Genomic DNA, 26,232 nt, shown 5'->3' on the forward strand with positions numbered 1-26,232 from the left:
TTCCCGTTTTAGCTTCAGCAAAGGAGAGTGAAGGCGTAAGGAACTTCTTAAACTCCAGCTGCTCTGACTCACTGAGCTAACCCGCCAGCTTCTGTGGTCTGCGCGCGTTCCGGCACAGTATTACACGAGACAGCGACGCAGGACGCAGAGCAGTGCTGTTGGCTCTGATAGCGGCGCTGGTGTCCTGACACCCCAGAGCCTTCTTCAGGTTCCACTCCTGGCAGCTGACAAGTCTGACAGGTTTCCCCGAGTGAAACAGAAGGCCAAGACCGTGTCTGGGTCTCCCGTGGCCTGGCTGTCTTCGTCCCTGGCCACATGCCCACGCTGCTGGTGCAGATGAGGGGGGCATGCAATTGGCATCCACCTGCCCCCATCCTGGGAGAATAAAGCACCGAGATGCACGGTCTCCTCTCAGAAAGGACTACCATTACACGGGAGTGGCTGGGAATGTCGGTCCCAGAACTAAGTGGCCTGGCTTCAAAGCCCGACCCCAGCAGTCCCTAGACGTTAAGGCCCCCAGCAAGTTACTGAACTTGTGTGTGTGCACAACAGGTGATAATAATAGCACCAGTTCATGGGGCTGCTGGGAGGATTTAATAAAGATCTTAAACCAGAGTCTAATGCACGGTCAGTGCCCAACAACGGCAGCTCTGACCACAGCGGGTGAGTTCTCGCGAACAGATACAAACAGTCCTTGGATACTGGACGCTGGAGACCAAGACCGGCAGAACTGGACGCCAGGCCAGCGCAGGAGGCCAGGAACTACCCAGACACATGGATCTGCCTCCGTCCCACACTGGTCCCCCGTGAGATTACAAAAAGCTAATTCGTTATGAGGCTTACTTACCAAACACCTCAAAATCAAAGCACAGGTTAATTTTTTTAAGATTTTTTTTTTGAAGTGGACCTTTTCTTTAAAGTATAACATTTGTAACAATACTGTTTCTGTTTTATATTTTGGTTTTTTGGCCACAAGGCACATGAGATCTTGGCTCCCTGACCAGTGATTAACCTGCACCAGAAGCCGAAGTCTTAACCTTGAACTGGACCATCAGGGAAGTCCCAAAGCCCAACAGTTAATCTCTGAAGAACCTGTGAACTACTTCCAAACCTTCTGAAAAGTAAAATGAATGAATATTTGTAATTAATTCTTACAACACTGCTTTTACTGTAACTTGATACGTAATTATTTTTAAGGCCATTCTCTGTAACATCTATAAATACGCAGCTAATTATACACAGCAGGGCATCCTAACTCGCTACAAAGGACTCAGACGCCGCACACGGGGTCACAGATCCAGTGCCTTTTTGACCAGAGGGACATTCCCACCTACGGCCATCAGGCACATTGACTGTGAGTCACTCGAACAGGACCAGGCGTCCAGGTTGAACAACGGCACCCCTGCACACGTGCCTGGATGCACACTCGGGCAGATGCTCACCTTGCCCTTGTGGGTCTCCTGGAGCCACTGGCGAAGCCGGATCAAGCAGCTCTCCTGCAGTGGAGTCAGGTCGCCCAGGTATCTCTTGATGTAGTCTGCATCTAGTTTGTCTAGAATATCAATTTCGGACATTCTTAACAATAAGAACATTGGAACTTGAAGACTTCCAAACTGCCCCACTCGGTGACGTTCCCATGTGGTCCAGGAGTCAGAGATAAACGAGCCACGGGGAACGGTGGACTCTAACCAGCCACCAAAGGGCCCCCCGGTGACTGTCTAAACCCAGTCACCGCAGAAGCACAAGGAAACGTGCGCATTCCAAGACACATCCAGCTGCCGCCAAGTCACCACTGTTTGCCAAGTATCAACTCTATTCACGATATCACGGCTGTTATCAATATTTAATAATACTTAATTCAGAGGGCAAAGCTGAGCCACAGAGAAGGCAGGGAAAAATAAATGCCAATGATTCAACAGAACTTCTGAGGGCAGAATTTTCTTGTACTGTCTTACTTTACATTGGGCATGACACTGAGCAATCAAAAAGGGTTTGTGTGTGTGTGTGTGTGTGTGTGTGTGTGTGTCACACGAGAAAGGCGTGGAGCCTGCCACCTACAGCTGTGTCTCTCCATGAAAGTCACTTGGTTCCTCTGAGCCTTAGTTATTAACTCAGTTGTAAAACAAAGACAAAAGCATTTCTTACCTAAAAGGGACTATTATTAAATGAGCAAACATTCACAAAGTGCTCAGAAGAGTGCCTGGCATCTAGGAAGCCGAAAATGGGTAGGCTGATGATATAACTGTGTTAACCCCTTCCTGACCATTTTAAAAAACTCTTGTTTCTTCATTCTAAGAAAAAAATAAAATGAATGTGTTATGTAAGCCAGAGGCAAGGGGACAGTGATAAGATCCATCTTTGTTCGTGTCATAGCTATGTGTCCCAAGAGGCAAGGGTTCCAGGTCAGCCTGGAGTCTTGCCCTTAGAATGAGGCCCCTTGCAGACTCACCGTCCGGGGTCCCTGCGGTGGGCTCGGCTGCCCCACTCGGGGTGCTGAGGGGCTCGCCGCTCAGCCCTTCCTTGAGCGTGGGGTCAGGCACGACGACAGTCAGTGACGCTGCTGGTTTCTTGCAGGACAAGGACGTCTCCAAAGAGGGGGCGGCGGCAGGTGGAGTCCAGCGGGGCACAAATGTGATGCCTTCTTCCTCTAACTGACGAAGGTAATACTCGATGATTTCCTTGCCCTTGGGAGCAAAGCCAGTTTTGAGGTTAGTACTACTACACTGAGCTTTCAAGTTACTCACTCCTCAAGGGTTTTGAAAACCATGATGAAAACTGAGTGACTACAGAACAAATAGGAAAAAGAAAAGCCAAATGCTTCTGTGGGTTTTTTCCCCATAATTTTACTTCCCCTTCTCTAGAGGCCTAGGAAACCATGTCTCGGACAGTGTTACGTCACCAGTTGCAAGCGCTGGCTCACCGCCCTGTGCCCAGGATGTGCTCTGTGTGTCAATCCAAACGCTCTCCAGGAGCACCGAGAACAAGCCTTGGGAAAGCACCCCCTAACCCCAAATGATAACATCTGACACCCAAATGCCACGCTGATGAGCAGCAGCAGGAAAACAAGAAGGGAGCTTCTTCCAGGGAAGACGCGCCTCACCTCCCAAGGCCTCGGAGGGACCTGAGAGGCCTCCCCCAGCGGGCCCCGGACCCTAGTCCCCACCTCTCCCTGCAGTTCCGAGCAGGCAGCACCACAGCCAGCGGCCGCACACTCGCCCCTGACCTCCACCAGCGACCAGCGCAGTCTGTGGCCCCCATCCTCCCCTTTCACTCACCGGGACCCCTGACTAACCCACCCCCAGCCTCCTGAAGGGACCAGCTTGGACCATCTCAAGAGACTCCTGCCCATAAAACCCCAAGGGACACTCACTTTTTTAATGTTGCTGGTATATTGTTTCATTGCAATTTTTTCTACTGTACTTTCAAAACCAAAGAAAGATTTAATATCTAAACTTGCTGACTGTTCAAAACAGGTCCAGTCTTCATTTTCAGGGTGAACCTGCAGGTAAAAGAGAAAGTATTCTCATTAATTATACTGATGACTGAGAATATTTGCTCCTCAGTTCACTGGTACCAAGGGGGGAAAAAAACACTTATTTTACTAACAATGTTATTATCATGAAAAGAGCAGACGGAAAAATTACAGAGAGATTCAGAATTATGAAAAGGCTCAAATAATATTTTTAAAATATTCTAAAAATGACTATTAAAAGGAGAGCTTTATTTTCATGCTTGGTAGTATCATTCATTTATTCACCATATTTACCGAGTAGTGTTCTCTATCACAAACAAAACCAAGATCCCTGCCTTGTGAGGGTTACAGTCTAGCAGAAGAAGACTGGCAGTTGGCCATAAACACAATAGGTAAGAAGTTAAACCAGTGCTGGAAGAGAGGCACTATGGGAAACAGGAAAGTTGGCAGCAGGGTTAAAAGGACTGGAGGGCAGTTCACAGAATTAAACGGGGCGCTCAGGGCTGGCTTCGTCGAAAGGCAGACCTGAGCGAAGCCCGCAAGAGGCAAGGATGGGCATCGAGCGGAGGTCTGGGGGCAGAGGGAGCAGAGAGACCAGGGGCCCTTTGGGAAGCACACCAATGTGATCAGAGGCCGTGAGATGGCGGGCAGGCCTGGGCACAAGGCAGCCAGGACACAGAGGAGAGAGGAAGAGAAAATGCAGGGCCTCATGAGCCACTGTGAGGCTTGTGGGTTTTTCCTCTGAGTGAACTGCAGACACTGCAGAGCTCTGAGCCCTGAGAAAGCATGACATGATCTGACACACTTTAAAAGGATCACTCTGGATTCAGTGTCAAGGATACACTATAGGAAGGTGAGGGAGGAAGCGAGAGACCTACTGGGTTATTCCAATACTCCGGTCAGAGAAGTTCTTGCTCTGGGTGGTGAGCAGGCAAGACGGGAGGCAGATAAATGCACTCAGATCCAATCTCAGAGGGACACACATTTCAAAAGTGTTAGCGTGGGCCAGAAACGATGTGGCATATTCATATTAAAGAACAAACCAGGGCATCACTTGGCCACCTTAACTGCCGCAACAATGTAGTCCATCCTGCAGGACACCCCAGCTGCCACCCTGCTGATCCCACGCATTAGAAACCAGTAACTGTGTGTGACGGAGAACTGCCCTCTCAGACAAAGACACGCACTGCCTACCGCGAGGGCCCGACGGCTCTCAGAAGACCACGCCCCCACCTCCCACCTCCGCCCCGTGCACTACTCACGCTGTAGCAGCAGAGCTCGTTAATGATGACCCGATTAGAAAACGTTTCATTATGGGCCTCAATGTGCAAAGTACGTTCCCGAGAGTTCAGTGAGTTTTTCTGGATAAAATAAACGTAATCAACTCCTGCAATCTTCAAAACAGAAAGAAAAAAGGGTTAATGAATAACACCCAACTGCAACCAACAGAAGCAATAAGCACAAATTCATTTTGGTTTTGGGGGGATTGCCTTTTAAGGTGTCCTTTCCAGTTACCTTTTTCAGCAGTCGAGGAGCATCTATATCCAGTTTGCAGCGCCTTTCTATAACGTGAATAGCCCCATCTTCACTCCTGAATTCATTCACAGTGTCACTGTCCACAAACATTGGAATCAAAGGACACGTAGGGAACCTCCTTTCATAGGCCTGTGAATACAATTTTGCAAAAAAGGAACTGAACCAAGATACAGCCTGGCAGTCTGGCACTGATGGTGTCCCTGGAATAAAGGCATCTCTTCATACACACCAACAGTTACATCACAGCTCCCTTCATCTTTACACCTTAAACTTTCAATATTTGAAGAAAGAAAAAGACATTCTGTGTGCATGGATTGGAAGATTCAACACAGTAAAGATATCAATTCTCCCCATATGGATAGAGAGGTTTAACATAATTCCTTTAAAATCCCAGCAAGATTTTCTTTTGCAGCTTATGGACAAGAGTACTTTAAAACTTACACCGAATGGCGATAGAACGAAAATAGCTAAAGCAATTCTGGAAAAGAAGACTATGTTGGGAAGCACCCCTTCCCATCTCAGTATGAACGCTCGATATGCGGCTACAGGAATCCAGACTGTGTGCACAGGTGGAGGGAAAGACACAGAGCTCCGTGGGTGGGTCAGGGAGCCACAAACTGACCCACCCAAATGTGCCCCGCACTGGTGTTCTGCCAACAAAGCTGCTAAAGCAATTCAATGGAAGAAGGATGGCCTTTTCACAAATATTACTGGAGAAATTACACATCCATAGAGAAAAAAAGGAACCTGATGAACCCCATACTTATAGAAACTATCTCAAAATGGATTATGAACTTAAATATGTTTGTAATGTAGTTTTAAAAATGTATTTTTTGACTGCACCATGCAGCTTGTAGGATCTGAGTTCCAGGACCGGGGATCAAACGTGAAACGTGGGCCCCTGGTAGTGGAAGCACAGAGCCACTGGACCACCAGGGAAGTGCCTGTAGCGTTTGTGAAATGACAAACTTGTAGAAATGGAGAACAGGTTAGTGGCTGCCAGGGGACGAGCGGGGAGTGAGTGGGACTGTAACAGTGTAGCAGGAGGGGAACCCTTGGGAGACACTCTGTCTCTTGACTGTACTGTGTTGATATCCTGGATGTACATGATGCTCAACGACAGTCTCTTTGGATGTTACTGTCGGGAGGAAAAATGAGTCAAGAGCCTGTGGAATCGCTCCATAGTATTTCCTGGGAATAATATGCTATTAATATCCTGTAAGTCTATCGTTATTTCAAAATACAAAAACTTAAAGAAGATTTGCTATATAATTTGTCCAAACTTTTAGAAAATGCACACAGGCACCAGATTTGGTTTGCTCCATAGCCATCCGTGAGGATTACTGATCTAAAGATAACTGAAGCCGTCCAGTGGCTCACAGGTGTGGGTGAGCAGGAAACCACAGGACACGGCGGGGAGAAGACACCTGAGAGAGGAAACCCAGGGCTCGCCTCTCAGCTCTGCTCCCCATAAGGACAGGCACCGAGGTGACCGACATGCTACTCCCCTCTGAGGCTGCAGAAGAAACATGACAAGGGGAACTGAGACATCCCATCTGGAAACTAATGACAACCAAGCACAGATCTGAGGAAGAAACTTACAGTGCTGAAAAGATTAATCAGTGCGGAGGTGGCACACACTGCCCTGACTTTACCTCTAAAAGAGTGGCAGCAGTTTCAGAGCACTGTCATGCTAAAAAGTCAGTCTTCCTGGGGAAGTTCCACAGGCGGTCACAAGAGACCCCATGCAACACCAGAGCAACTGGGCGGCTCCTCCACCCAGGATGCTCACGACCATTTCATTTCAAGTGACTCGGTCTTCTGTATGTGTCTCATCTTCTCTCCATCACATTATCAAGTTTCCCCAGTCTGAAACATGAATGCCGCACTCCTGCTGTCCATGTTATTTAAAAGGCACCAAGCTAGGCAACATGCGAGGGAGGGGAAGAGGAAGCAGACAGTTCAGGAAATGGAGTCAGGGAAACACACAAGTGTCCTAAGAATAGGCAAGTGCTCTAAGGGCGCAAGGAGAAAAGAGTAAACAGCTTGGAGGGGTGGAGGCTCCGGAAGGCTGAACGGAGAGGAGGAATAACACTGGGCCTCAGTGGAAAGGTCTGTGCGTGGTCAGTGATGAGGGGAGAACATTTTCAGGACAGAGAACCCAGGAGTGCAACTCTGAGGAAACCTCAGGGTGAGCGGGGACCCACAGCCAGCAGAGGAAGGAACTGGCAACCTGCACTCTGACACTGCCTGCCACACTCCTGCTCAGCACCCAACCACGTGGCCAGGCCCCCAGGGTGGGCGCGCGCGTGCATGTGTGTGTGTGTGTGTGTGTGTGGTTGCGGGGACCAGGACCAACAGAAGGCCTGAAACTGCCCTCCTCGTGGGAAAGGAGGGGGTGCTACCATGTCACATCTGGTCTGGAAGGGAGGCAGAACTCACGTGGTGACCAACTGCATTTGCTTTTTAGATGTTTTTACTTTGGGACTTGAAAATACATTCTTCATACTTATCTACTCCCCTTCATTCAAATATATTCTGAATCCCGTTAACTGCTAGCGTGGGATATAAATCACAGGAAAATTCTCTTCATGCCTTTTATAATAAACAACATTTAAGAAGTTTATTCAACTGCTGAGATCATACCTCGGATAATTAAGGCCTCAATGAGGCCCTAAAATTTGTTAGTATTAGGCACTGCACACACAATTCTAGAAAAAAGAAATGCTGAGTATCCTTTGTTCTACACACTGACATTGTCTAAACTGACTTCTAAATTTTCCTACATTAAAAAAAAAAAGGCTTTGTACATTCCAGCACTATGATATGTCAAGAAACTGAGATTACAAGGGCTTCAAAAAAAACACAATTCTTCTTAAGTGACATAAAGGGTAGAGTAAGTCCTTGGCAAGAAGCAACCTAAACTCGGCCCTCTACCACTTAAGTACCTATTATATCATTTGCAAAATACCCACAACATCCTTTAAATTCCTGAAATAGAGTGGTCAGCATAAGGCATTACCCACACAGGCTAGCCTTGAATTTAAAACAGAAAAAACTTTCCATTCCCTGTAAACCTATCCCTCCACATAGACGCGTACTCGCTGAGACGTTCATTCTCACCTCGGTGTGCCCCAACCAGCTGGTATTGAGGTATCCAGGCTAAAGAGCCACTAGCACAGGAGTCGGCATGTTCCTCTCCAAGACCCAGCCTGTGTGGAAACTGGTTAGTAAGCATCTGGCCTCCTCCCTCCACTTGGCTACAGGGCAGAGACCAAGTCCTACTTCTCTTTGATTATCCAGAAGAAGGACCTTACTCACTGTCTGAAACAGAGTCACTGTTCAACAAACATGTTTTGAAATATGGAATAAGAGCTTCCTAAATAAATCAATGAATCCAGCTTCGTGTTTCTGTGCTCACGTACCCTGGCTTATCTTTAGGAGATATGTGAGGCTATTGAATTTTGTGTTCTGTTAGCACAGAAAACTAACTTTCTAGAGGATTAAGGGAAAGGAAGACTGAAAGAAGTTGACAAAACTTTAGTCTCTGAAATTGCTCAGGCTATCAGCAGTATTCTTGCCTGGGAAATCCCATGGACAGAGGAGCCTAGCGGACTACGGTCTATGGGGTCGCAAAGAGTAGGACATGACTTAGTGATTAAACAACCACCACCGCCACCCTAGTTTTTCAGCACAAACCAAAACCTATAAAGTTTCTGAAGCCTCTGAAAATTAGAAGCATTCTAATTGTATTAAAATATTTTATTAAAAGCATTTACGTTCTAGCTCTATCTGGAAGGGCCTAGAAGATATGACACCTCGGCCGCAATAAGCAAACTTGGCATCCAGTTCCTATTTTCCAAATACCACTCCCTACTAAAAAGGAAGCTGTGCTCCTTGGAGAAAAGGCTAATTACAAGTCTGGAGCAAATAAAGGTCAAGGTGAGTCTGAAGCATTTCTTACCAGAAATCAAGAAAGTGCTCAATGACTGATGGGGAACCAGCCCGAATGGGTTCCCCTTGTCAATCCCCGGATAACTGGAGCACCAGAAAGAAAACAGGTGATAAAGCATTACAAACCATATAGAAATACTCAAGAAAAACGGGCAGGAAAGAAAATTTAACAGAAAAGATCATCCGATAATCACAGAAGAAATGACATGATTAGAAAAACCACATTCTGCAACCATCAATTTATAATAACTGATTCAAGCAAGGATCATCAAGGGATGCTACAGAAAGGGAGTTGCTGGAAGACACCACAGCCTCAAACTATGATCCTGCTAGTTATGTGTGACAAAGGCACAGCAGAACCACTACCACGCAAAGACCTAGCGGACATCACCTTCACCAAATGACGGGGACCACTTGACAATCTGCTGGACGCCGCCACGGAAGCACACACAAGCACGAGTCTTCATGATGCAAACTGTGAACTAAAGCTAATCAAGAGGACAACCAGACACACCCAACTTATGGAATATTCTGCAAAACAACCAGCCCAAACCTTTACAAAAGAAAAACTGTCGATTTCCCTGGTGAGTCCAGTGGTTAAGACTCCGTCCTCCAATGCAGGGGGTGTGGGGTCAATCTCTGGTCAGGGAACCAATGTCCCATACACCATGGGAGTGGCCAAAAATTTGAAAAAAGAAAAACTGTCAATGTCTTGATAAACAAAGAAAGTAGGGGAGTGTCTAGAATTAAGACAACTGAAGAGACAGGATTATCGAATGCAATGCTGCCCTGGCTCCTGGACTGGAATAAACATAGCTCTAGAAAATAGTTAAGGAAACGTGACCATATTAAGTAGTATTAATTGCATATTAAGTAGCAGTATTCTATCAGTGTCAGATTTCTCAGTTGTGATAATGACAGTTACACAGGAGAACATCTATTCTTCAGTATTTAGGGCAAAAGTGTTAAGATACACACAGCTTACTTTCAAGTGGTTGGTTCTACGGGGAAAAAAAAAGGTGTATGTGTGGGAAGGAACAAAATAAAACAAACATGTTAGTTTAGGTGAAATGTGTACAGGTACTCACTACACTTTATCAACTTTTTTAATAGAAATTTTTCAAAACAGAAAGTTGGGAAAAATATTAACAGGGAAAATTCACACGAAAACCAACGGTGCCTCTGCATATAACTGATTAAGTGCAACAGGTCACATTCACCCGTGAAACTGTTTACGAGGTCAGGTGCGCCCACAGCCCAGTCCAGGCAGAGGCCAGGCGTCCAGTCCCGGGGGCCCTCCTCACGGGGCCGCCTCCCCCGGCGGCTTGCTGTCGCTCGGAGGCGAGACACAGGCCCAGGGAACTCAAGCTTCTGGTTTCTAAATCCCGATTTTACAAAGTGACCCTATTTTTAAAACCCTGTTTGGGACAAAGCCCACACCTGCAAGCCTTCCATTTTATTTCTACAGGAGGAAATCTCCAGAAGTGAGGAAGAACCCCACGTTTCAACCACCACTAGGTTCCAATCACTTCATCAGAAAGAAGAGCCAAGGGAACTTTCAAATGCCTTTTTTTTTTGCCAACTATCTGCAGTACTATCAAGTCATTTCCTAATCACACTCAATATTTATCTAATACAAAAACCAAGAAAGGCTGAAGGAAAGTAACTCTTCCAGAAGTAATTGCTTCAGAGGGAGAGGCATGTTCTTTGATGTTTCCTCTTAAAAGGAAAAATTACTTTTGGAAGAAAAATAACCACTGCAGTCATTTGCTGGCTCTCTCTAACACCGCGGTCGTTTCGACGGAGAAAGCAGCCCTACGGCCTTTTCCACTCGCCTCTGCGAGGAGGGCCGCTTCTCGGTGACAGCTTCCTCCTACCTTCCGACGCCCACCCTTCCTCTTTCAAAAGGGATTTCTGAGCCTGCAATTTGGGAGCTTGGCAACAGTACTTTGAGTTTTTAACCAACCTTTGAATGCAACTGTGACATAACTAAAAGCTAGTACTGTGCTAAAGAAAACCATATTTCAGTGAAGACATTTCAACCTGTGAATTAATAAGCTTAACACTGCATTCTGCCAGGAAAACCCATCCGAAAGAAATTCCATTTAAAGAACCCACCTTTAAATTGAACTCTGTTCATACCCAATTTAGCCAACAAGCTAAGCCAGCTGCTTTCCATGGAGAAACTTGGCTATCCTATGGCACCAGACATGACCTTCATAAACAGGTCGGGTTTACACTGAAGAATCAGTGAGTGAAAAAGTTAACTGTCACTTTAGACTCTCTTAGAAATTGAAGTCATGAAGTGAACTGTTAGCTGCTCAGCTGTGTCTAACTCTATGCGACCCTGTGGACTGTAGCACACCAGGCTCCTCTGTCCACGGGATTTTCTGAGCAAGAATACTGGAAGTGGGTTGCCATTTCCTACTCTAGGGGATATTCTCGACTCAGGGATTGAACCCAGGTTGCTGGTGCTCAAATAATATACAACCCATCAAGAAAATGTGACAAACTGACCCAAGTCCCTCAGAGTTCTATTTCTATTAATCCTGCCTCTCAAATTACACACATGTGAAGAGGGCCTGTATACGCAGCCCTATGCCAAGGTTCTAGAGAACACACGAGTGGGAGACACAGGAACATGCGCCTGTACACAGGCAGCAGGGGCCCCCAAGGAAAGGTAAGCAGCGCGGGGTGGGCTGAACGACGACGCCCTGGCCGGGTGGCTCCGGAGGCTTCGTGGAGGCAGTAGTCTGCAGGGGGTCTTGAAGGGCAGGCAGCTTTAGAGAGGCAACCTGCAGAGAAGGGAACATTCCCGGGTGGGGGGAACAGGAGTAGAACCAAAAGTCATCCAAGTTGGATGAGTCTGTGGCTGAAACTCAAACGCAAGATGACCATCTAAGCCAACTGCAGACAGGAAAAGTGACGACGACCCAGGGAACCCAGGGGCCCTGTGCTGTCACAATTCAGCCCTGCGTGGGCCCTCGCAGTCCACCTCGAAACTGAGGTTCCAAATCAGGTGCTGTTTGTGAATAACTGCTCATACTTAACAAGATAGTAATGAAACCAGAATCTGTGGATATCTGTGCCCTTTGAAAGAAAAGTTATAATTCAGTTAGTCATAACATATACTTCATTCATACAACTACTTACTGACAACCCAATCAGATTATCTACCTTCAAAGCAGTACAAGACTAGCAACAAACCATGGTAAAATGGCGCACACAACTGTATTAGGTAAGTTCTGTATTTATCCCACAGTCAATCCCCTCCATTCCCAGTCTTCAGATGGATCAATATATCAAGTCATAACAACAGGATTGGAACCTGCTAGTAAGATCAAACAAGAAAACATAATGAATATACTACAACTAAAACGATACATATAAAAATTTAATCTGCCCCAAGCCATTTCCCTCTCAGTTCAGTTCAGTTCAGTCGCTCAGTCGTGTCCGACTCTTTGCGACCCCATGAATCGCAGCACGCCAGGCCTCCCTGTCCATCACCAGCTCCCGGAGTTCACCCACATCATGTGCATCGAGTCAGTGATGCCATCCAGCCATCTCATCCTCTGTCGTCCCCTTCTCCTCCTGCCCCCAATGCCTCCCAGCATCAGGGTCTTTTCCAATGAGTCAACTCTTCACATGAGGTGGCCAAAGTATTGGAGTTTCAGCCTTAGCATCAGTCCTTCCAATGAACACCCAGGACTGGTCTCCTTTAGGATGGACTGGTTGGATCTCCTTGCAGTTCAAGGGACTCTCAAGAGTCTTCTCCAACACCACAGTTCAAAAGTGTTAATTCTTCGGCGCTCAGCTTTCTTCACAGTCCAATTCTCACATCCACACACGACCACTGGAAAAACCATAGCCTTGACTAGACGAACCTTTGTTGGCAAAGTAATATCTCTGTTTTTTAATATGCTATCTAGGTTGGTCATAACTTTCCTTCCAAGGAGCAAGCGTCTTTTAATTTCATGGCTGCAGTCACCATCTGCAGTGATTTTGGAGCCCAAAAAAATAAACTGACAGTTTCCTCTGTTTCCCCATCTATTTCCCATGAAGTGATGGGACCGGATGCCATGATCTTCGTTTTCTGAATGTTGAGCTTTAAGCCAACTTTTTCACTCTCCACTTTCACTTTCATCAAGAGGCTTTTTAGTTCCTCTTCACTTTCTGCCATAAGGGTGGTGTCATCTGCCTATCTGAGGTTATGGATATATCTCCCGGTAATCTTGATCCCAGCTTTTGCTTCTTCTAGCCCAGCATTTCTCATGATGTACCCTGCATGTAAGTTAAATCAGCAGGGTGACAATATACAGCCTCGACGTACTCCTTTTCCTATTTGGAACCAGTCTGTTGTTCCATGTCCAGTTCTAACTGTTGCTTCCTGACCTGCATATTTCCCTCTAAGATCAAACATATCTGAAGCTTAAATTATTAATTCATCTTACACAACCTCAGATTCCATGATCCCAATAACACACTTTTTCCAGAGGTAGTATGTAGTCTGAGAAAGACTTCAGTTCAACCCATCGTGCCATAGGTCTAAGGAAAGGGCATTTAAGAGACTCATGAAACCCAACAAAGGAGGTTGATTTCTTTGCTAGAGCCACACACTGAAATGTGTGACGACTGCGGAAGGCACAATTATGGCTCAAAGAACAGATGGTGAGAGCGCAGCTCACACACAGAGTGCACCAAAACGTTCGCAACTACAAATATTTTAGACAGTTTTTTTTAAAACCAGGAACACATCCTTTTCTCCCAACACCTACCCGCACAGTTAGCACACAATGATTTAACTGGCTCTGTTTACTTTTGATGAAGGAGCCATTTCCTCGTGTATCACTCTACACAACAGAGGGGGACAGGCAGGCCCTGGAAGACACGCTGAGGGACTTTGCATCAACACATCAGTTCCTTTACTCACATCCGCTCCTTTGCTCCAAGAGTTCTGAACATGAAATGCTTTTGTTAAAGGATAAGAACTTTTGTTAACACACTTTAACAGACTGACAGAGCTACTGGATTTTCAAATAAAACTCAAAGGATAATCAGTATGCTTGACTAACTGCATCTTGCGCGTGTTAATTCAGATTAGAAAACTATGGCCCATACTTGTCCAAACTGCTTCGTGTTTCTGAAAGATCTCAAGACTGACATTTCAGACAACAGCCTGGGGGCTCCATACTTCCATGGGTTTATTATCTTGAAGACAATCATGCACGACATTTCTGATGGGGTATCCGGAGTGGGTTTATTATCTTGAAGACAGTCATGCATGACATTTCTGATTGGGTATCTGGAGTGGGTTTATTACTTGAAGACAATCACGCACGACATTTCTGATAGGTATCTGGAGTCATTGGTCCTTAAAGCACTGTCTCTTGGGGCAGAATGCCAGAGGTTCCCAAATTTGGGTTCCTGGCACCCTTGGAATCTCGACTTTTTCACGGTGCCCGAGGCCAAAGGAAATACCACTTATTAGATTATGGGGTCCAAACAACTTAAAAAGCATTTGGGTCTTAATAACTTAGTAACCATTTGAAAAATAATATGCTTCTTAAGTTGAAGGAGAAAACGTTTTGCTTCAGTCCTAAATAGCGAGAGTGATCTGAGGATGCGCGTGCACTCCTCTCAGACTCACGCTGCCGCTGCTGTGAGTTCCTGCTGCACACAACGCACAGCAACCACCGCAACCCCAGCCGCACAGAGATGCAACATCATCGAAGGACGTGCAGTGTGATCCCGAAACCGTGAACTACCCTGAACCAAGAGTCTGCAGTGTTTGTGAAAGGTGGAGTATCACAGTGCTTCCTCAAAAACGGAAACTGTCCTATAGCCCGGGTGCTCTGGGGTGCCTCAGAACACACTTTGGGAACTGTGGCTCCAAGGGCTCTAAATTTTATTCATTCGTCCACAAATTCCTCTGCCTATAAATACATTATTCAAAATACAAACAGGGACTTCTTTGGTGGTCCAGTGGTTAAGAAATCACCTTGCAATGCAAGGGGACAAGGGTTCGACCCCTGATCAGGGAACTAAGATCCCATATGTGGCAGAGCAACTAAGCCCACACGCCACGACCACCGAGCCTGTGGCCACAATGACGCCCAGGTGCCACAGCTAAGACCCAAGGCAGCCAAATAATTCAGTAAGTGTATTTTAAAAATGAAAACAAACGAGCTTCAATCCAACTGATCACCCTATACTATCAAACTTTCCATCAAATACAAAAGGTCCAGTGCCCAAGCTAAATTTCCAACTTCTGCATAAAGGCCTTCAAAAATCTAAGACCGGTGAGCAAACTTTTCACATAAGTAAAGGGCCAAACAGTAAATATTTTCAGCTTTCTGGGCCAGACAGTCTCTGTGACAAATATTCAACTCTGCCTTTTGAGGACAGAAGCAGCCATAGACAATATGTGAACAACCCGAATAGAGCTCGGTTCCAATAAAAGTGTATTTATAGAGACTGAAATCTGAATTTCAGATACTTTTCACAAGCCATGAAACAGTCTAGAATTTTTCCCAATCGCTAAAAAATATAAAGACCTATTTTAGCTGGTGTACAAAAACAGACGCGGGGAAAACTGATGCTGGGAAAGACCGAAGGCAGGAGGAGAAAGGGACGACCGAGGATGAGCCGGTTGGATGGCATCATCGATGCGATGGACATGAGTTAGAGTTATCTCCGGGAGTTGGTGATGGACAGGCGTGGCGTGCTGCAGTCCGTGGGGTCGCAGAGAGTCAGACACGACTGAGCGACTGAACTGAACAAAAACAGACAGCAGGCTGTCGTGTGCCCACTCCTGATCTAAGTGACTAACTGTAACGGGTTCCATGTAATTATTTTCCCACAAAAACACAAGAGTTATTTTAAATGCCAACCAGTCTAAACAGTGAAAGATAAAAATTTGAAATAAAACAGAAAGGATCATAAGGCCAATGGACTATCACTTGTACTTAACTGCTCTCTGTTACACAAGGGGGTCTCAACAAATGCATTTCTCACTTACGCACACAAATCTGACTACGTACATTTAACCCAAGAAAGAAGTGGGGAGGAGAGGAGAGCACGAATGTGAATAAGGAGGGTAACCCCCACCGTTCTACTCAATGAACAGATGCACTCTAGAGCCACCTCTTCTATAATCTGCAGCCACCAACCACATGTGAATATTTAAATTTAAATATTAAAGAACATTAAAATTCACTCCCTCAGTCTCACTAGCTACATTTCAAGTTCAAGAAGTTGCTCTGATCTTGGCTGACTCACAATGCTAACTTCACTACAGTGATGGTCTCACAGGTATACACGTCAAAACTCATCCAATTATATATCTTTAAAAGATATAGTTTATTATTTGTCATTTACATCTCAATAAAGTGGGGGAAAACAATAAAAACATAAATGCATATAGTTTTAACTGGCAGGCGAACTCTGGGAAGCATTTCTAATAGTGACCAGTATTTCCTGATAAAGAAGCTTGATTTGCCGTCATCAGCACAGCAGGAAAACTCAAGGTTAAGTGAAAAGGAAAGCAGCACCACGGCATTATTCATAATTGCCAAAAACAGGAAGCAACCAAGATGTCCTACGAAAGGTGAATGGATACACAGTCTGTGCATGGTACATCCACACAATGGAGTCTTATTCAGCAATTAAGTGAGATGCACTATCGAGCCACAAAAAGAGGTGGGAGAAACTTCAATGATTACAGCTCTGAAAGAAGCTTATGTGAAAAGGCTGCAGACTGTGTCATACCAACTCTCTGATAACTGGAAAAGGCAACACTACTGAGAGAATAAAAAGACCCAGGGCCGCCAAGTGTTGGGGAGAGAAGGTAGGGATGAAGGGTGGGGCACAGAGGAGTTTTAGGGCAGAGAAACCACTCCAAGGACACTGTCCTGGTGGATATGGGATGTTAGACATTTGTCAAAACCCAAAGGCCTGTAAAACACACAGTGAATCCTAATGGAGATGATGGATTATAGTTAATAATAACATACAAACACTGGCTCACCAATGAAAGAAACACACCACACAAGATGTTAATACAGGGGAAGCTGTAGAGGGATATATAGAAATCCCATACTACCTGCTCAATTTTCTGTAATGTAAACCTAAAACTGCTCTAAAAATTATAATCTATTAAATATAAAGAAAAAAAGGAGTCAAGTAACACCCTGGCCAAAGGTAAATAGCCTATTAACTACCTGAGCTATTGGAAAATGAAAAAGTTCTTCTAAGAAGAACCTAGAGAAATTCATAACATCCTTTATTCAACATTCTCTCCCACGACAAACACTGCAGAGCAGGCACCCGGGATGCAGGAGGGAAAGACCAGGGCCGTCCCCCCCGAGAGCTTTCATGAAGGGGGCCGCAAGGCAGGAGCGGCACCCCAGCACCGCTTGCCCGGGGAGCCTGCACACACACGGCAAGTGGGTTCACAAAGGTGGGTGCACGTACTAGGCAGGCTCCTGCTACAGAATGAGCTTCTCCCCACTTTCAAATGAGGAAACAGAGGCTGAGAGAAGTCAAGTCCCGGAATCCGAACCCAGAGCAGCGCCACGTCTCAGGAAACGGACCCTGGGAGAGAAGACCCAGCTCCAGTCCCAGAGAGGGCCTTGGGAAGCTTACTCGGCATTGTTGAGTAATTCATCTTCTTCATCTTCAATTTCATCTTAGTTTCTTCATTTTTGATGTGCAGAATTGTAGAAGATTAAGAAAAAGAAGACGGAAGAGTGTTTGGCAGCCCTGACAAAGAGTACATACAATACTCAAAAAGAGGAAAAAGGTGCCTGATCACTAAGCAAAGACGCTGCCACCCACGGCCCAGGGACTGATTTAGCTTGGCACAGAAAGAGGAAGAGAATCTAATGTGAATGGCTTAAAAAAAAAAATTCACCCTCAAAATCCTTGCTCACCGGGCTAAAATGACAATTTTATCTTCCATGGCCCTAAAAACACAAGATGTAAATAACATGAGACTTGGCTGGAAACCATTTTAAGTTTATAATTAGCCCACTAAAAAAAGAAAGGAACCAGGTGTGAATAGTACCATAGAGGTCTCCTTCTATAAGGAAAAAGAAAAAGTCAACAGAAATAAAGATAGAAATGATATCACTTCAACTTAGGGATTGACAGTGAAATATTCCCTCTGTAGTGTGAAGAAAATACAAGAAACATATTGATTTAGTTATATAACTCGTTAATTCTACACTAAACTCAGTTGCTAGAAGCAGATATGGCCCTGAAGATTAACATGATCAAAGCCGAAAGAGAACTTTCATAAAATGAGTGGGGGGAGAGGGACTGCTGAGGAAACAAGATGTTCCCTGAAAGGTTTTGGTTGCAGGGAGCCCTGAATCGGGCTTAACGCTAATGGTAGTAACATGTTCCACAGAATGAAGAGACACAATACACTTGGATGGGAAAGAACTCCCATCAGGAAACCAGTGGCTCAGCCCTCTTCTCGGCCTGAATGAATGTAAACATTAGACTATTCCTACAGCCCTGGAGAGACACCTACTGTTTCAAGGACAAAGCCCTTGCCGCCGGGCAACCCTGTACAACTTCCAACCCAAGTGCCCCGGCACACATGGCCTCAAACTGTTTTTAAACTCACAGCTCCTAGCAACTTCCGAGCCACTCCCTTCCCCCAGCCCGCCACCCAACTGTTGTCACTGGCCTCAGCTAGCCCGCAGCGTCCTTTCCCTCCCCGCCTCCAGCACTGTCACTTCAGGACCAGACACCAACCAGGGAACCAGAAGGCAGAGCCGATGGAGAGCCTGGGCTCCTGTGTCAGCAGGCCCTGATTTGAATCTCAGTGGTACCACCTACAAGCGCCAGCCTTCTGTTACAGAAAAGACGAAGATGGGCTGCATGCCACCAAAGATGGAGCACGAGGGGGAAGCTTACTGCCTGGCTGGGAACCGGGTCAGCACAGATCAGGCAGGAGGGAGAAGAAGGCTGGGGGAGGAGGACTGGGGAGGAACCTCAAAGCAAAGGATGCAACCTGGCTTTGTCCAAAGTCAGAAAACCCCGGGGTCCGCGGCCGTCCTGCTGACAAGCGAGATCCGGGTTTGTGTGGACGTGAGCCAAGCTGCACGTGGTCTGGGCGTGTGTGCGGCCACGCGGAACCCTGGCACCTGCACCACGGACAGTGGGCAAGGCAGTCAGGTCACCTGGCAAGCAGTTTAAATCTCAGTTTCCTCTTTGTAAAGTGGAATAAGAGAAGCGCCTACCTCTAAAGTTGTGAAGTCCCAGTTGTAAGTCCTGGGGATGTAATATCCGGCATGGTGACTTTACTTAACGACACTGTATTGTACATCTGAAAGTTGCTAAGAGATCTTAAAAGTTATCACAAGGGAAAAAAATGTGTAACTGTGAGGTGATGGATGTCAACTTTTGTGGTAATCATTTCTCAAGGAACATAAGTATTACACTGCACACCTTAAACAAACACTAAGGGTTTCCCACAATGCAAAAGACATAAGAGACACAGGTTCGATCCTTAGGTCAGAATGATCTCCTGGAGAAGGAAATGGCAACCTACTCCAGTATTCATGCTTGGGAAATCCCACGGACAGAGGAGCCTGGCAGGCTACAATCCATAGGATCGCAAAGAGTCAGACATGACTGAAGTGACCTAACACACACACAAACAAACACAATGTTATATGTCAATTACATCTCAACAAAGGGGGCAGAGTGGGGAGAAGAGCCTACCCACGTAAGTGTGAGCCATGAATGAGACAGTAGCACACTGAATCCACACAAGCTCATCCTTACTCCTGCATCTTTCAGATGTTCTTTAAGTGTTTCTTAAATGGTGGTTCAGCTCTGGGATCACCGGGAACCTAGCAACCAGATCTCCCCAATGGGCTGTACACTGGGTTCAGCTGCCCACGTGGTGCCCAAGGCCCTGCGCAGAGGCCTGCCCTACCACTCCCCTCCAGGAGATAAGAAGACCCCTGAAGGCAGAACTTGTTTGGAAACTGCTTCCCATCCCTCTATAGCTCCAGCCCTACTTTGCCTCTGGTTATAACACAAGCAGAAGATATTAAGAAGAGATGGCAAGAATACACAGAAGAACTGTACAAAAAAGATCTTCACAACCCAGATAATCACGATGGTGTGATCACTGACCTAGAGCCAAATATCCTGGAATGTGAAGTCAAGTGGGCCTTAGAAAGCATCACTACGAACAAAGCTAGTGGAAGTGATAGAATTCCAGTTGAGCTATTCCAAATCCTGAAAGATGATGCTGTGCAACTATTGCACTCAATATGCCAGCAAATTTGGAAAACTCAGCAGTGGCCACAGGATTGGAAAAGGTCAGTTTTCATTCCAATCCCAAAGAAAGGCAATGCCAAAGAATGCTCAAACTACCGCACAATTGCACTCATCTCACACGCTAGTAAAGTAATGCTCAAAATTCTCCCAGCCAGGCTTCAGCAATATGTGAACCGTGAACTTCCTGATGTTCAAGCTGGTTTTAGAAAAGGCAGAGGAACCAGAGATCAAATTGTCAACATCCGCTGAATCATGGAAAAAGCAAGAGAGTTCCAGAAAAACATCTATTTCTGCTTTATTGACTATGCCAAAACCTTTGACTGTGTGGATCACAATAAACTGTGGAACATTCTGAAAGACATGGGAATACCAGACCACCTGATCTGCCTCTTGAGAAACCTGTATGCAGGTCAGGAAGCAACAGTTAGAACTGGACATGGAACAACAGACTGGTTCCAAATACGAAAAGAAGTACGTCAAGGCTGTATATTGTCACCCTGTTTACTTAACTTCTATGCAGAGTACATCATGAGAAACGCTGGACTGGATGAAGCACAAGCTGGAATCAAGATTGCTGGGAGAAATATCAATAACCTCTGATATGCAGATGACACCACCCTTATGGCAGAAAGTGAAGAGGAACTAAAAAAGCCTCTTGATGAAAGTGAAAGTGGAGAGTGAAAAAGTTGGCTTAAAGCTCAACATTCAGAAAACGAAGATCATGGCATCCGGTCCCATCACTTCACGGGAAATAGATGGGGAAACAGTGGAAACAGTGTCAGACTTTATTTTTCTGGGCTCCAAAATCACTGCAGATGGTGACTGCAGCCATGAAATGAAAAGACGCTTACTCCTTGGAAGGAAAGTTATGACCAACCTAGTAGCATATTCAAAAGCAGAGACATTACTTTGCCAACAAAGGTCCGTCTAGTCAAGCCTATGGTTTTTCCTGTGGTCATGTATGGATGTGAGAGTTGGACTGTGAAGAAGGCTGAGCGCCAAAGAATTGATGCTTTTGAACTGTGGTGTTGGAGAAGACTCTTGAGAGTCCCTTGGACTGCAAGGAGATCCAACCAGTCCATTCTGAAGGAGATCAGCCCTGGGATTTCTTTGGAAGGAATGATGCTAAAGCTGAAATTCCAGTACTTTGGCCACCTCATGCGAAGGGTTGACTCATTGGAAAAGACTCTGATGCAGGGAGGGATTGGAGGCAAGAGGAGAAGGGGACAACAGAGGATGAGATGGCTGGATGGCATCACTGACTCGATGGATGTGAGTCTGAGTGAACTCCAGGAGTTGGTGATAGACAGGGAGGCCTGGCATGCTGCGATTCATGGGGTCGCAAAGAGTTGGACATGACTGAGCGACTGATCTGATCTGATCTGGTCTGATACAACTAACAATCTCCAATGAAACAGACTTAAAAGTTTTAAGCTTTAAGTTCAAAACGTAGTACAGTTGATTTGAGGACTTCACAATCCATCATGAAAAAGAAACACGACCATGAGAATCACAAACTTTACAGAAGGACATTTCCGCCCCCCACTCCTGCCCCCACCATTCTCCCGCAGGGTGATGAAGCAGAGTGTCAGTTTCCACAGCTCTAAGTCAGACGCGGAAGTTGAAGACACTGCCATCCCAAGTTTCCACTCTTAGCCTCACCAGTCAATACTCAGTTAAAACAACTGTCAAAGAGCTATCATTCATGACCTACCGTGTGGAAGGGCTGCCCACTACCCCTGAGAACGGCTGAGCCAACAAGCCACTCAACTGAATGTTTATCCCCCTCTCCAACCTCTGGTTGGTTTCAACCTTGGTTGCATGTCAAACAAAACCCAATTTAAGGAGCTGATGGATCTGGAATTCATGAAAGTATAGCCAAACCTCTAACTCAAGAAAAATGGCTTTAGTAATCAAAAGATGGAAGTTTCCTTGGACCTTTAGTGTTGACCAGTTATTTTTCATTATAATGTTACTTAAATATGTACAAACTAGGCAAAAACTCATACCATTATAAAACTCAAACTAACACAATATACATTTAACGAGAAAGATGACAATTTGTTGAAGACGAAGTCCTCCTTCAACATGGGACTGAGCAGCAGGGCACGGCTGCTTTCAAACCTGGCAGGCCTGCACCAAGGCAGGCCTTTGGAGATTCACCACTCCTACCACTTCTATTTAAGTCTTTATCTGTACAGCCCCCTGTCTGCAGAGGAACTTAGCGTATACTTGGCTCAATCACATCATTTACATATTAATTCCACCTCTATTCTTTTTGTATTTGCTTTCAACCATTAAACCAGTATTGTGAGGCAAACAACCACAGTCAAAAAATGGGCCCAAGACCTCAAGAGACCTAATTTTCTTCAAAGACATATAGATGTGTGACAAGCACATAAACAGATGTTCAACGTTGCTAATTATTAGAGAAATGCAAATCGGAACCACAATGACGTCACCCCACACCAGTCAGAACTGGCCTTCATTAAAAAGTCTACAAATAACAAATGCTGGAGAGGGTGTGGAAAAAAGGAAACGTTCCCGCACCGTTGGTAGGAATGTAAGCCGGTGCAGCCACCGTGGAAAACAGGATGGAGGTTCCTTAAGAAACAAGAGTTGCCCTATGATCCAGCAAGCCCACTCCTGGGCAGGTATCTGGAGAAAACTATAATCTGAAAAGATTCGTGCACTTCTAAAGTTCATGGCAGCACTATTTACAGTAACCAAGACATGGAAGCAACCTAAATGTCCACCAGCAGATGAAGGGATGAGGAAGATAATGGTAGATTAGAACAAAAAGCACAACATTAACCAATCCCAGTTAGAAAATTAAAGGATACTAGTCAGAAAACACAGAGGTACACACATCTTTAAGTAGATCTTTATACTTAAGATATCTGTCACTGTCAATAAATCTTGAAGGACAAATGTCTCACAGGCCACAGTTACTCGAGCCCTAGGCAAACAAGAATGTCTGGAGTGCTACAAAGGCTTTCTCTTCTCTTAGTTTTTAAATTTAAACGTCAGTGACTGATTCATGATCCAACAGAATCCAAAACATGCCAGGACTTTCCAAAACTATTTCTAATCCATAAAACTTTCTAATAGCAAACTGAGTATATGTGACAATAAAAATAGCAGTTTTGCATATTCTTCTTCAAATGAAGTTGGATTTGGCAGAGCGCTGTTTCCCTTTTCCAGAGTGTAAAAAATGAGTCCGTGGACTTCAGAAGAGCATTTGGTGTTCCAGGGACTTGCAGCTGTCAGCTTTTATAGATGCCATGTGTTTGCCCACATAAAAGAATGTAATGAGCTATGGAAATATTATCCGGCCTCATGAACCAGAATAAAAGCGCCATCGTCAGTAGGCTGATAGCAGGAGTCGGTCTATGCATCAGGAAAATATCTATCAAGCACCGTTTATTAAACGCCTATTACACAAGTTGTGCCTCCCGGACCGTGAAGTGCTCGTTTCTGTTTTCTCTACCACATCCCTTCCTTTATGGTGGGAGCCCCCCGACAGTGCATCCCCCCAGCTCATCAATCTACACCTGCTCTCAGATGCTGTTCTTTCTTTGTTATGAACTAACGGCAAAGGCAACCATGAGATGCAAACTAGAGCTGTATCTTGAACAGGTGGAACAAAATACAGCGGTTGAATTCAAAGATAAAAAAAAAAATCTATAGAGATGTGCACTTATTTTTGGCTGACATAATAGTCAACTAGACTTTAAACAATAAACACAACAGCCAAAAAGTGGAAACAGCTCAACTGTCCACCGATGAAAGAATGGATAAACAAACTGTAGTGTGTATACACACACACACATATAAGATTATTCAACTTTAGAAAGGAAAAAAATTTTGACATGTTACAACATGAAGGAGCTGTGAGGACAATATGCTAAGTGAAATAAGCAAGTTATAGAAGGATAAATATTGTGTAATTTCTCTCATAAGAGGTACTTAGAATAGTCAAATCTATAGAGACAGAAAGTAGAGAGGGGTGGGGATGGGGAGTCAGTGTCTAATGGGGACAGAGTCTCCATCTGGGAAGATAAGAATGTTCTGCAGATGAATGGTGGTGATGGTCATACAACCTGTGAATGTCCTTGAAAGTGAAAGTCACTCAGTCGCGTCCGACTCTTGGCGACCCCATGGACTACACAGTCCATGGAATTCCCCAGACCAGAATACTAGAGTGGGTTGCCTTTCCCTTCTCCAGGTGATCTTCCCAACCCAGGGATCGAACCCAGGTATCCTGTGCTGCAGGCGGATTCTTTACTGGCCGAGCCGCAAAAGGAAGCCCAGGCATACTGGAGTGGGTGGCCCATCCCGTCTCCAGGGGACCTTCCTGACCCAGGAATCGAACCAGGGTCTCCTGCATTGCAGATGGATTCTTTACCAACTGAGCTATCAGGGAAGCCAAATTGTAACTGGAAATAGTTAAAATGGTAAATCTTTCGTATATTTTACCACATAAAAAAGAGTATAAATCTTTTTTTATACTCCACCTGAAAATTAGCAAGTAAAGCCACACAAATGATTCAGTTAAGACAGGCACATGCTTGTTAACAGAGTTTTGGTATCACTATATAAACTCGCAAAGAACAGTCTGGAGAAGCACGTACAGCAAACAGCCTCCTTTTAGTACATGCTAGATCCTTCTAAAGAAAGTATCATTAACGAGTCTCTATTACACAACCTGTTAAAAGAATCTATCCTTTCGAAGATTTTCAAGTAAGGAAAAGTTATAACTGAAACCAATTTTCTTTCTTCTACTCCATTCGGTACACATCAAATTAAGGACATCCAAACCAGTGGTCCTCCAACCTGTGCAGGCATCAGAACCAGGGCTTGTGAAACCCAACTGCTGGGCCTGCCCCGGAAATCCTGACGCAGCTGAGAATAAGAATTTCGACCTGTCACAATTACATCCCAGACCAACTCTGTGTTAAATGACATAAAGATACGATGTGTTTGGGGAAGAGCTTTCTAAACGTTAAGAGCATAAATACTGCAATACAACTCTCTCTTAGATTTACTTCTTAAAATAAATACCTTCAGCTTTTAGTTCTGAACTTGGTTTTAAAGACAGATATAGGCGCCAAGCTAGGCAAAGAAACGCATTTTACCTACTGCTACAGAGTAACTTATTCAATTAAGAAAAAGGGTCATGTAATAAGCAACCTCCAGGTTTAAAACTATAGGGATAGAAAAAAGAAAATTAGAATACCATTCTATCAGAGTCAAGAATTTTTAAATGAATTTTATGTTCTGTAGGAGAACCACATAAAGGAAGTTTTTTGGTCGCAAAGAGTCAGACATGACTTAGTGGCTGAACAAATTCATCACTATGGGAAAAAAGCCACTCAAACACTAAGTAATACATAAAGCAGGATACATTTTTCAGAAAACTACAGTAATTATAAGCTTCAGTTCACTGAACATAAACTCTATTTTACTCAAAACCAAATTGCATCAGATTCCTTCAAAACACAGTATAAGTAGTAAATTCAACCAAAAGAATATGTTCCAATGTGACCTTTTGTTAAAATTTTCACTCCCAGAAGCAGCAGTAATGGCAGAAGCGAGAGTGTGCATCTCAGGACTGGCTTATTCTTCAGACAAATCCATTACTGAGGCTTCTCTGTAGGCTTGGGAGAAAAAGCAAAACGTTCTGGTTCCCACCCTGAAGATGCTTATGTGAAAGGAGAGGTGACAAGCTGCAGGGACCAGCCAGGCGACAGGGGGACAACAGAGCACAGGGCGGGAACTCCTCCGAGAACTGACCTGACCAGTGAGGGAAGGACGGAGAAAGGCCCTCCAGCACGAAGCCAGCAACAGACGCACACCTGGGGAGCGGCCAGCGACCCCAGAGACGCGACTGGGGAGCACGGGGGGTCTCACCTGTGGCGACGAGGCTATGAGGAGGCTTAGAAGCCAAGACAGAGCCAAGGCTCCGA

General features: G+C 45.2%; 1 protein-coding gene across 2 annotated transcripts in view; it reads right to left on the reverse strand.

Moving 5' to 3' along the window:
* Positions 1-26,232, reverse strand: part of SEC14L1 (SEC14 like lipid binding 1) — a 49,369-nt gene that overhangs the window by 11,660 nt on the left and 11,477 nt on the right. For both annotated transcript variants that reach the window (XM_027518540.1, XM_027518541.1), the window contains exons 3-7: positions 4,988-5,137; positions 4,735-4,866; positions 3,371-3,499; positions 2,450-2,684; positions 1,443-1,552 (exon numbers count right to left, since the gene is read on the reverse strand). In XM_027518540.1, coding sequence (XP_027374341.1) covers positions 1,443-1,552; positions 2,450-2,684; positions 3,371-3,499; positions 4,735-4,866; positions 4,988-5,137 — 756 coding nt within the window. The remainder of the gene's footprint in view (positions 1-1,442; positions 1,553-2,449; positions 2,685-3,370; positions 3,500-4,734; positions 4,867-4,987; positions 5,138-26,232) is intronic.

This window comes from Bos indicus x Bos taurus, chromosome 19 (assembly GCF_003369695.1).
Source record: "Bos indicus x Bos taurus breed Angus x Brahman F1 hybrid chromosome 19, Bos_hybrid_MaternalHap_v2.0, whole genome shotgun sequence".
In the NCBI taxonomy this organism is placed as follows: domain Eukaryota; kingdom Metazoa; phylum Chordata; class Mammalia; order Artiodactyla; family Bovidae; genus Bos; species Bos indicus x Bos taurus.